Source organism: Marmota flaviventris, chromosome 8 (assembly GCF_047511675.1).
Source record: "Marmota flaviventris isolate mMarFla1 chromosome 8, mMarFla1.hap1, whole genome shotgun sequence".
In the NCBI taxonomy this organism is placed as follows: domain Eukaryota; kingdom Metazoa; phylum Chordata; class Mammalia; order Rodentia; family Sciuridae; genus Marmota; species Marmota flaviventris.
Window position 1 is genome coordinate 26,775,519 of NC_092505.1, and position 13,250 is coordinate 26,788,768.

At 34.5% G+C, this 13,250-nt stretch overlaps 1 protein-coding gene across 1 annotated transcript in view; it reads left to right on the plus strand.

Moving 5' to 3' along the window:
• The window catches only part of LOC139706651 (uncharacterized), a 55,845-nt gene extending 43,712 nt beyond the window's left edge, over window positions 1–12,133 (plus strand). The window contains exons 7-8 of the mRNA XM_071614882.1: window positions 9,380–9,506; window positions 11,653–12,133. Of these exons, the coding sequence (XP_071470983.1) occupies window positions 9,380–9,506; window positions 11,653–12,017 (492 nt within the window). The 3' untranslated portion in view covers window positions 12,018–12,133. The remainder of the gene's footprint in view (window positions 1–9,379; window positions 9,507–11,652) is intronic.
• Window positions 12,134–13,250: the final 1,117 nt, after the last annotated feature.

The following is a 13,250-nucleotide window of genomic DNA, read 5'->3' on the forward strand; positions in this document are numbered from 1 at the left end:
AGGATCGTGAATTCAAAGCTAGCCTCAGCAATTTAGTGAGGCTGTAAGTAACTTAGCAAAACCTGTCTATTACATAATATGGAAAAGGGCTAGGGATGTGGCTCAGTGGTTAAGCACTCCTGGGTTCAATCTCTGGTACCAGAAAAAGAAAATTAATATCGGAATCTCCTTTTTCTCTTCCAATGCTAAAGAGAGTGGGTAACCTCTGAAGGTTGTTGTCCATCTTGCTGTCAAAGACTTGTTTTAAGCCTGTTGCTCATGAAATAGTGAGACATATCATTAAAGATATTATTTTAATGAGTTTTGTTTTCTATAGTTCTTCATTACAATTGTTTTAGTTGCCACAAAGAAATGCTTTTAGAGAACATAAAAATTAAAAATCTTATCTTTATTGAGAAGTCTCCTTACTTAAGAGAAGCATAATGCATTTCCTTCAAAGAATAGGTAGGTTATGTAAAACTTTTGCCTAAAATTTATCAGTCTCTAAGATAGAGAAAATTTAACAATGTCAAAAAGCATACTTCCTTAAAGTGCCAACTCTCCCTTATGATGTTAAAATCCTCAGATTTATGTGTACTTGAACATACAGTATATATGTCTTATGGATAATTTATACATACCTTTCTTTCCTTGGGGAGCATTGCTAAACAGAGGTTCATGGAAAAGACATGTTTTAGAAGGTGGCAAATTTCCAGGATCAAGTATTATATATTATGGACTTGAATAAACTGTACTTCCTATTTATAGTTCTTGTTCCAAACAGTTTTGGGAGAACACTACAAGTTAAATTACACAACTGATTTGATTATCGGTTCCTAAAATGGAACTGTAATACATACTTGCAGCTTTGTGCCAATAAATACTCTCAGCAAATCATGTTGCTTTATGTAGGCATGAATAGAATAATCTCAAAAATATCTTTATTCATAGATGCCTTTTCTCAAAATAACTAAAATATTATTGGCATCTAAGTTTTGGAAACAGTTTTGTCTTCCACTGTATTCTCTTGCCTTCGGAGTATTTCATAATTAGTTAAATGTTAAGGAACCATGAGGAAAAATAAAATAAAAAGAAAGAAATGAATCTCAGTGAGTACCAAAAATAATTCCAGTGGAAAATAAAGTGTGCATTTGGAAGATGAGGAAATACCTTAACTTGAAACAGTGTCAAGAACACTGGTATGGGTCAAGAGATCCATACCACTGATCGTGCTCTTAGAATGATACTAAATTCACATTTTTGTATCTCAGTTTTTCCATTTTTAAAATATGGTGCTGAACTAGGAAAGGCTTCTTCAAACTGTTGTGCTCTGTGATTATTAATAGTTCATTTCCACTTTTTCCTTGATACTTTAAAGATCTAAGTGTTTATGTGAAGGGATAGAAGGATACACTTGTCTAGTCTCATGTCCCTAAACTTACATGAGGAACAATGAATTCCTCTGATCCAGCTTCCTATTTTATAGATTAAGGGGCTGAAGTGCAGAGAAGTGAAGTGGCTTGCTCAGGTCCACATGGCTAGTCACAAAGCAGAGTGTCAAAGCAGAACCGTCATTTATGTGCAGAGCAGGGCTGGTTATTGCACCAGGGTTTCCTCTTATTTATTTCTTGTATTTATTACATTAAAAATTTGAGATACAAAGGTTGAATTTTTTTCTATGTAATTTTCTATACCCATGGCTCTTCCTATTGTTAGAAATCCTATAGGTACTGAAAGAAAATTAATTCATATATTAGCTCTAAAATTTCCTATTTTTTTTTTTTTTTGTCATACAGGAAGTGTACCCAAAAAGAGAACCACTGTAATGAACAGTTCTAGAAACTTCTTCAAAATTTCAGAGCAGGGGATATTACACAGGAAGTGAGAACAATATTACATCTGTGGCTTTTCCCCTTAAACCAAAAAAAACCACCTCCATTTGCATCTCTGACTGGTGTAATCTTGGCAGCTTTTGGCTGGTTTGGCAATGCCTCCACATTAAGAGTGACTTTACCCCTACAGAAATGCAAAGACGACCCTGAAGTTGAAATTCCTTATGCCATAGAAAATAGAACCTGTGTGGCTTCTCCAAGCCCCTTTCTGCATTCCCAGAGGTACCTTATTCTAAGACCAGTGTGTGTACCTCACAACCTGCTTGAAAGGAAGAAGAAGCTAGAAGCCTGTACTAGGACTTGAGTGGGTTGCTTGGATTTACATTGAGGGCTAAGACTGCAACATAACAGGCTTTGTTAGATACACTAAATCACACAGTTTGGCAGTTCAAATGCCTGCAAACCCGCACCTCATACTGGTTTCCCCTTTTCACCCCCAACCTGATATAATCGTTCTCTCCTATGAATAACTACAGGATGTATGTATACGCATATACATATATATGAATACGTGTGTATATGCATACATGTGTATGTGTATATTTATTATTATTATTATTGTTGTGCGTGTGTGGTGCTGAGTATTGAACTCAGGGCTTCACGCCTGCTAGGCAGGCACTCTGTTAGTGAGTTCCATCCCCAGTCATAGAACTTTATTTGTACTTCTCTTATGACACACTTTAGCCTTTTCCTCAATCTATTTTTGGCCAAGTATTCAGCTCAAATATATTCGTTGAGCATATTAAGGAACTGAGATATGTGAAAATAGGCCTGGATCCCCAAAGAATTAAGCTTCTAATGGAGGGCATAGGTTCAGTTACAGATGACTATTTTTCTTAGGGCTTATACTAAACAATGAGCATCACAGGAAGACAAATGTCTCCTCCTTTGCAGCTGCCACAGATTAGGTTCTCAGTAAATAAATGTGTGTTAAATGAATAAGTAAATGTATTATAAAGCCTTGTAAGAGAATATATTTGATTTAATTATTTAATCTAATTACTTATTCTTTTAATGACTTTTTAAAATTGTGCTGGTCCAGTCTTAGTTTAATTTCAGTTTCTATCACTAAAAGATTAATGAATTTTGTAATTATAATCATATATGAATATCTATTATTAACGTGGCAACTTCCTCACCAACTGTTTTTCTTCATTTACATAAATAGTTCTCAAATTGTCTTTTTAGTTAGGTGTAGTTCCAAGATAGCAGTGAAATAAAACTCTAAAGTGAAATGTGTTTGTTTTCATGTGTTTGCATTGATTGATTCCAGCTCATAATCCTCTTCATTTTATCACTGTCTGCTGGATTACTACATGATAATTGATCATTGTGACCTTACAAATTATCTTTTTAGAGTATGTTTTAGGTCATGAATAGAGACTAGTCACTTTGCATAAAAAAGAATGTAGATATAGCTTTGGGAGTTATGCTGTTTTTTTTTGTTGTTGTTGTTGTTGTTGTTGTTTTTCTGTTTTTTTCGTGGAAAAAAAAAAGAAAAAACCCTTCTATTTTGTATCCAATCCCAAGATAACTTTCCTTTCAAGTGGGTAGGAACCAATTCAGAGTAGAAAAACTGGTACTTCTGCCCCTTCTTGGCAAAGACAGAATAACTTATTGAAACCTGCATTCTAAATACATTTTAGAATTACAGAATTTCTCCCAATTATAGAAGTAATGCATCTTCATTGTTTAAAAAAACTTGAAAATAGAATATAAACAAAGATGGAAATTATTTATGCAAATATAAAGAAGGATGCAAACTTTTTATACAAATTGACATTCTGATTTTTACGTAAGAGATTGTGAGCAGAGACATTTTTCCTAAAGCCCTACGGATGTGTACATTTTTAATAACAAAGCTGAGAGTCAGAAGACTAGGAAGCTCTGAGAAAACTGTCAATGCAAATTACATGAAACTCCTGAAGTTTTACTTCCTTATTTTCATTACAGCTTTCTTTAAAAATAAACTCAAATATTAACTTTAAAGACTCCATTCTCCTTCTCATATAAAATATATATCAGGCGATCAGGATTGTCTATTTTAATACTTGTGAAAGATTGACATTAGAGTTTTTCCAAATGAGAAAGTAAGCATAAAATTAAGAACAAAGGGGTGGGATTTTGTTGTTGTTGTTTATTTCATCCAAGGTCTTGCATGTGACTCTCCAGCACCTTTTCATTAGTGAGGTAAAGAAAACATGATTCAGGTAGATAGGTGACCTGGATTTAGTGAGTCTTCATAAGCTTAGGTTTCTCTTCTGAAAAAAAAAGGAAGGGAGAAGAGAGATGTAAATGCCCTTCCAGTGTGTGTGTGCCTGTGTTCCTCTTAGATATATACATTTAAGAAGAAAAGTCTCTTATCTACCTGATATTTATCTGCTGTACTGGGAAACCATATTTAACTTACAAATCAAAGCCCTGAATTTGGTTGGTCCTAATTTGGCTGTCCATTCTAGATGACTAGTAATTATGTTGGCTCTCAAAAATCCTTTAAGAAAGAACATTGGATTAAAAGTCAGAATACTTGGTTTTCATTTTAACTCTATTATTAATCAATTATCTTTCTTTGGGTAAGCTACTTAGGGTTTTCTCATTTATTAAATAGGCTGGTAGACCTCTAATAATTTCCATCCCAGTTCATAAAATATAATTGTATGACTAACCCAGTTTAATAATTCATTGATTCCATTTTCTAAAATTTATTCTATAATTCTAATTGTCAAGCAAAGTATTAGAAAATGAGATATATTTAACCTACCACTCTAACTAAATTTTTACATTATTTAAAGAATTGTGAGCAAAACAAACTAAAAGCTATTTTCATTTATACATGTAAGTATATATGAGAAAACACTAGGTACATATCAAATATATACAAATGAAAAAGTTACATTTATAGTCATATAATTACCATTTGGATGGAGACTTCCATCTTTCAAAGAGGATTCTAATTTAGAAAGACAAAAGTGAAAAGAAAACCAATTAGAGACTTGGCAATAGTTTCAATAAGAGACAATTAAGTTAAAGGGTCCTAGCAATAAAGATGGAGACAGACAGACTCAAGAGGTAATCTGGAAGTAGGACAGAGCAAACTGATTTATGGAACGTGGAGTTGAATGGATGGAGATGGTATTCACTAAGCTGGAGAAGACTGGATGAGAATCATGTTCAGGAAAAGGTGTAGAAGTCAGTTTTGATCATGCTTATAAGCCATTTTAAACAATCTGTTGGGTCTGTGAACCTGAAGCTCTGTCTAGAGGCCTGGAGAATGATATATTGGATCATTCTCCAGGATCAACATGGAAGTATTATAAAAAGTCCTGTGTGAGAGAGCATGCACACACATGTGTACACGCGCAAAAGGAGAAGGGTGATGTTAGGCAAGGGCCCATAGTTGACCATGAAGAAGTTTAATAATTTAATTTCAAGATAAGAAGGTGTCAGCATTTGGAAGTTAGGGAAGGAACAGATAAAAAAGGCAAAAGGACAACATTGTGTCACAGAATCACAAAAGGAAAGTACTTGTGGAAGGTCATGGTAGTCAACATTCCTGAATACCAAGATTAAAGGGTTCAAGAGTAAACAGCCACTTCAATGTTTATAGCAGCACAATTCACAATTGCTGAAATGTGGAAGCAACCTAGATGCCCTTCAAAAGATGAATGGATAAAGAAACTATGGCATATATACACAATGGAATATTACTCAGCATTAAAAGAAAATAAAATTATGGCATTTGCAGGTAAATGGATGGAGTTAGAGAATATCATGCCAAGTGAAATAAGCCAATCTCAAAAAAACAGGGGTAGAATGTTTTCTCTAATAAGTGGATGCTAATCCATACGAGAGGGTAGGGGTGGGCAGGGATAAGTGCAGGAACTTTGGAGGGGGTAAAGGGGAGGGGAGAGGGGGCAAAGGGGTAGGAACGACGGTTGAATGAGATGGACATCATTAACCTAGGTACATGTATGGCTGCACGAATGGTGTGATGCTACTTCATGCACAACCAGAGAAGTGAAAAATTCTGCTCCATTTGTGTACAATGTATTGAAGAGCTTTCTACTGTCATGTATAACTGATTTGAACTAATAAATAAAAAAATTAAAAAAAGAATGGGTCATTGGACCAAAAGCAATTTAAATGGAGTAGTAGGGGAAAGCATTGAGCTTGGTTGAAAGCATGGGAAATTAAAGGAAGTAAATAAAAGGATGTGTACTTAGTTAACTTTTGAGATGCATGCCTAGGAAAGGGGGTAGGAAACTCAGTAAATTAAAAAATAATTGGTTAAAGATGGATGAGAACAGAGCATATGTGAATACCACCAGGGAAAAGTTAATTGAAAGAAAGATGACCAAAATTAAATAGAGAGCATGAATAAAAATGTAAACTAATCCATGTCACTCCCCTCAGGCATATGTATTCTTCCACCTATTCTACAGAAGCCTCCTTGAAGGACTCTTGTTAGTTTCTGGGATTATCTTAAGATACTCCACCTGTTCTTGGGTACCCCATATAAACTCTTTTAGGGATTCTACCTTTAGAATCTTTGCACCAATTGACTCCCCTTCCAGGAATTTTCTTCCCTCAGTTGACTGGCTGAACCTTTTCTGTCCTCCAATTCTCAGCTGCTATGTCCTTTTAAAACATCAGCTGCATCCAAAACCATCTTCAACTCTTGTTTGGTTCATTTAGCAAAGTCCCTCCTAAACACCCAGTCTAAATTGGTGAACCATCCTGTTTATCCTTATCCGACTATTCTGTTAGTTCTTAGTATAGCACTTTTTATCTCACACTGTCTTATTCACATGCTTGTTTATAGGTTTATAGTCTATCAACTTTTTATTTCAAAGCAGTGATCACATTTTCCTGGTTTAATGCCATATCCCCAGAATGTGTATAATGCTTAACTTAGAGTAGGCATTCAGTAAAAATGCATTGATAAGTTGAATGTTAAGTTAAATTTATGGAGCAGTCTCTTAGAACATACCTTGAATTAAAAAAGATCATTATGATAAATTTCAATCACATTCAGTCCAAATATGAAGGTAACAGATTAGGAGATTGCGCTGAAATAATCTGTTATTTTGAAAATATTCTAGATGATTTATTTTTAGTGGATAGTCTTCATGATTCCATCTCTCTCTTTTTTTGTAACTTTTACTATTCTTTTATTTTGAGGATACTAGGGATTGGACCCAGGGGTATTGTGCTACATCCCCGGTCCTTTTTATTTTGAGGCAGATTCTCGCCAAGTTGCTGGCCTTGAGTTTGTGATCCTCCTGCCTCAGCCTCCTGGGTTGCTGGGATTTCAGCTGCACACCACCATATCCATCTTACATTTATTATAATAATCTTAACTCCAACTTTTATCCATCAGGTATAAACTACCTATTAGCAAGAGGAGGAGACTGTCCAGAAAGTAGCCAATCTAGTATCAAAAATTTACTGGGACAATCCATTTGTTGGAAAAAACATCAAAACTGTACTTATACTCAGCAACCATATTTTGAACTGTGCAATGTCCTAGGCACATGGAATTAAACTGAATAAAATGCAGTGGACTGATCTGATGCCTAGTAACTTAAAGATGAATGGCTGAATAAAGACACAAAAGTTAACCATACTGTACATTGAAAAGGCTATTCTAGAGAGTGAGCAAAAAATAAAAGGAGTCAGTTTGTTTGTAAATTTCTGAGCCCTGAGATCTGACTCATCTGAATTTAGATACGTCGAAATACTTTTCTTCCTCCTAGGGGCAAATCATTTATATGAAGTTCAGTTTCCCTTGGTATATAACACCTTTTCCCAAATCAAGTGCAGGCCTTTCTCACAAAGAAGGGAGAGGGAGAAGGCTATTTTCAAGGCAGTGTTTCTTTCAATGGAGCAATTAAGTTTGGCTGTAACAGAAGGAGGTTGCCATAAGAAAAGAAGCACAGCAAAGACAAGACGGTTTTGCAATGTCAGCTTATTATTTCTGCAGGAGGCTGAAGATTAGAAAATAGCTCTTCCTGAGTTGTAACAGGTCTATAAAATTGAGCAACTCACAAAGCCCCCAAAAGGAATACTGAAAATATAATACAAAAAAAAAAAAAAGCAATAGAAATTGTGTTGAACTGAATATGACCTTTGAAAGAGAGGGAAGGTTTTGCATATCTAAGAATATCTCATCACAACCCTCTTTGAAAGATTAAAATGATTTCAATATTTTCCCATTTATTTAATGCAAACAGGTATGGATTTCTCTGACAAAACATCACATTTTGTACTTAGGTACTACTATGCAGAGACAGAACATCAAGTTTATATTGGTTGTTTAAAGTCATTCTTAAAGCCCAAATAAAATCAGACTATTAAGATTGGAAATGTTTTCATGCCAGAAAATCTTTATTTCCAAATGTTTCTGTGGGCTTATAATCTCTCTCCTAGGATCAGAAAAGAATATTATATATATGTTACTTTCAAACATTAATGAGGAAACAAATCTTTTAACTTCTTAAAATTGTTGTGTCTATTTAGATGTCATTTATCAGCTCTTCAATAAAAAGAATGAGATAAAAGCAGAGGATTTCTGAGTCTAGAACTTTCTGGATGGAAAATAAGTATTTCTGAGTATGATTCTACTTCCCATCTGGTCAATACAACAGAATACAATTCCTTTACCTACTGTATAAAACTTAGTATACAAAGTATTAATTTATAAAACATTGTAAAACATTGAAAAGTAAATACCTTAAAAATAATGAATGAAAATTGTATAAGTACAAATTCACCAATATTAAACTAGTGGAAAATATTTCTATTTCTTTCAAAGAAACCTTAAGAGCCATTAATGTAATGTTAATTTTTTATCCATATATTTTCATCATAAACAAGTAACACTGATATACTAAAACATAATGTAGTACACTTTTGTATTTTGTAACACTCCAATATATTAATGAAGTCCATTTTGATAAGGTCTTAAAATAATTAAACTTGAGCTTTCTATTTCATTTGTCTTTGAGAAAGCAATAAGCAATACCATGCAAAATATATTACTCAAAAACATTTTATACTTGAAACAAACTGCTGTTTTCTAGAAATTTCCAAAAGGAAAAGGAAGAAAATTTAAATTTTGCTTTGTCTGTTTTTGCTTTGTCTGATATCAGTTTCTTTCTTATATATCATGCTACAAAGAACTTAACTCCTTTCTGCACTTTCACATTGGGCAGAAGTGAGTCATTTATAGATGGCTCTGGAGTCCATCCACTTTGCTGCATTTTGAAGGGGAAAAAAAATTGTTAAACACTTCACTGTTTGAGTATATGACTGACCAGCTATAACATGTTTTATAATTTTGAACCCCCCAAATGTGGTACGCTTTTAAGTTACTGCTTAAATTGCCTCAGGTTTTAGATTTTAAGGCCATATTATTAATTTCCCCCCCATTTATGTTCTCAACATATTTTATATTTAATCTTTTATGAAGAATAATTTGTCTTTATCTTGAGCTGTGTTTGTGCTAGGCCATAAAATCAGGTGGTGACCCAGTGGAATCAATGGGGACATTAAAGCGTCTACAGAGACTGGTGAGGACCAAGAAAAGCAGGGCGCAGAGTGTGGATGAGGTGAAACCCACATTAATAAATCTCCGTAAGTAAAAGCTCAATGAGCTGCTAAAAGTTCTTTGAGGGAAAACTGGTGAAGCATATATTAATGAAGTTCATTTTGATAAGGTCTTAAAATAATCGTTAAACTTTGAGCTTTCTATTTCATTGCTAAGTTATTTTAAAACGGGTATCCTAATCCTATTCCTAAATTTCACCCCATACCTATGCTGCATCCCAGAGGGAAAATAAGGGTCAGTAATGTCTACCCTTCCCATTCCTCCACCAAAGTGAACAATATTGAAAATTTTTGATGTGAGTATAGCAAATTGGAATATCATTTGCAACTTTGAATTTATTTATTTACAGAAATGGCCTATGAATTATAATTATTTTGTATCTGTCACACATTTCCTTTTAAAGGGATTCAATGACTTAGAGCCTTTTACTTTGGGTGAGACATGTTTTTGTTATCTGAAATTGTTTTGTATAGTACAGTAGTCCCTCCTTACCCACAGTTTCACCTTCCACAGTTTCAGTTAGCCTCAGTCAATGGTTTACTTAACTTTTTGGTCTCTGTGACCAAAATACCCAACAAGAGCAAAGTAAAGGAGGAAAAATTTGTTTCAGGCTTACAGTTTCAGAGTCTTGGTTTGTACACAATTGGCTCTTGCTCTGGACCTAAGATAAGGCAGCACATAATGGGGTAAAGTCCCTGCAGAAGAAATATGCTCCCCTCATGGTAGGGTTGAGAGTAAAACGAGGGGAGATGGAGCCACAGGGAAGATACACCCTTCCAGGACACTCACCCACTGACCCACTTCTTCCGTTCACATCCCACCTGCCTATGTAATTACTACACAGTTTATCCAAACTGAGATAGACTGATGAGCTTACAGCACTAATAATCTGATTGTTTTACTTCTGAGTATTCCTGCATTAATGGTAGCTTTTTTGGGGAGACAACTCATATTCAAACCATAATAGTCAACTATGGTCCAAAAGTATGAATGGAAAATTCCAGAAGTAAACAATTCACAAGTTTTAAATTCTGAGCCATTGTAGTATTCTGATGAAATATGATGTCATACTGTTCCATCTAGGGAGGGACATGAATCATCCCTTTGTCCAGAATATCCAAACTTTATAGGGTAGCTGTCCTATGCAGTTGGGAGAGAGAGAGAGGGAGGGAGGAAGGGAGGGAGAGAGTGAGAGAGGGAGGGAGGGAGGGGGAGAGAGAGAGAGAAGAGAGAGAGAGAGAGAGAGAGAGAGAGAGAGAGAGAGAGAGAGAGAGAGAGAAGCATTCATGTAACTGTTAATAGAGTATACCATTATGTTTTTGTCTTTTATTATTATTATGCATTATTTATAAATTAAACTTTAGCATAAGTAAGTACTTACAGACAAAAAACACAGTGTAGATACTGTTCAGTACTCTTCACAATTTCAGACATCCATGAGAAGTCTTGGGACATATCCCATGGATAAGGGAGGACTAGAAATTTTTATACTAGAAATTTCACCCATTGCCACATTAAGTAAATATATATCTCACTAATCAACTTTGTAGTACTAAAGATATGCTGTTTCTTCATGTTCTCAGTCTTTTCCTTGCTTTTCCAAAATATTTCACTATGCGATGCACTACGTGCATAAATTTCTTTGCAGATTGATATGAGAAGAGTACATTTTTAGAATGAACATAGGATTTCAGCTTCTATTCTTTGAGATATCATTTATTTACATAAAGTGAAGAAATTGATTTGCTTCTTGAAGATACTCTCTTATACATGTGACATAAAAAAATTAAAAATATTTAATAAAATGATTGCATCACTTATGCTTGTAAGATGTGGGGAAATGTTTTAATTTATAATTTTTCTTAAGTGTTCTCAGTATGCTTTTTGCATATGACTTCCTTTCATTTCAGTACAATTGATGTTAATCAATAGATATGGTTTCAGATGTTAGAGGTAAATCTGAGTTTTATAAAACAATTTCATTCAACAAATTACTTTTTAAAGAAATAATATTATAAATTCTTTTTGGGAAGTTGGATGACTCCCTGGTTCATACTGTGTTGTTCATTCATTTGTAATCTACAAAGATAAGTAGAGTATTCATAATTCATAATTTCTACAAGTAAATAACCATTAGCCTTAATGTTTAACTCATGTGTCTTTGTCGTTCAGAAAATGAAGATGACACATTGATTTCCTGTATGAAACTAAGCAGATCTCAAGAAAAGAAAGCTAATAATTTTAGCACAAGGAGGAGGGGAGAAATGGAAATTAGACCAGAGTCTCATCCTATATCTGTGGATCCATCCAGCACTTCAAATGAATGCGACTTGGAAGACATATTATCTTATCACGAAGGCGAAGTTCAGAAGTGGAACATCTGGAAGTCTTTTCCAGAAAATCTGTTCTGGACTGGCATTGACTTCCAAATTGCCCAAGTTGGATCCTGGGACAACTGCTCCTCTTGCACTCACCACTCACGTCTCAAATCTTCTTACACAGATATAGATCTCTTACATTCATGGGTGAGTTTGTAAACTACGGAAGTATGTCATCTTAATCTGTGTATTTATACCACCAGGAAATAAGCAGATAAAAAAAGTGTGTCAATCGGTCACATTTTTTAGTTTCAGGAAAATTACCAGAGTTACAGCTGTCTTTCCAAAAAGCAGTTCAGCTCTTATGGTTTTTGTCCCTGTTAATATTGTATATGTTCCTTTGTGTACAAATACACTACTGCATAGTATTTTCCAGAGATTTTATTTTAATTGAAGGGAGACTTTAGCTGCTGATTTGGATTAAGAAAATGTGATTGAATTGCCTAAATTATTGCTAGTAAAATGAAGTTGCACTGACAGCTAACAAATAATTTTAATGAGCATTTTTTGGGGCCTGGTATTCTCCTAAGCACTTCCCATGTATTGACTCATTTAAATATCACGACAACCATGTGACATAAGGATTGTTATTCTAACATTATTTCCTCCCTGTTTCATAGGTAACAAAACTAAGGTACCAATATGTTAGTAACTGGTACAAATTTAAGCAACTAACAAGAGGTAGAGCCAATATCTGGAACATACATAGTCTTATGCTAGAAATTCTGCTTCTAGTTAATATATTATAGAGTTTTCCATGTACCAAGCTAGACTCTAAGACTGTAGGGTATAGGAGAAAGTACAGATTCTGTAGTTAGACAAATTTGTTTTGGATTCGAGCCCTCCTACTTTTTTAGCTTACGCAAATTACTTAAACCATTGAATCTTAATTTTCTTAGCTGTGAAATGAAAATAGTAATATTAAACTCATGAAATACCCGAGAAGCCAAAAATTGAATATCATAAATCCTCTAGGATGTAAGGGTGTCTTTTTAAAAAATTTGATTTCATGCTCCTTAAGGCATAATTTCCCTACATTTATTGGTTGTTTGTGTTTGCAGTGAAGGAATGGAATAGCTTTGTGTGTCCAGGAAGCCTCTACACCATTTTCCTCTAAGGATCAATCTCTCATTAGACACGGTTATATTTTTATGATGCATTAGAAGTCTCTGAAGAAGCTTATTCTTTTAGAGTCCTTTTTACCTTTCAAGGTTTGTGTTTTGTCTTTGAAGACTAGGAGGACTAGGGTGACCTGAGACTGGACTTCCATGTTAAATGTTACAGGTGTCTGCTAACAGACTTCAATCAGTGACATTGTTCAACATTAATCATTTTTGAGGCTGCTTTTCCAGCTTCTTTAGTCTTTCCTCTTCTGGGACATCTGGACATGGC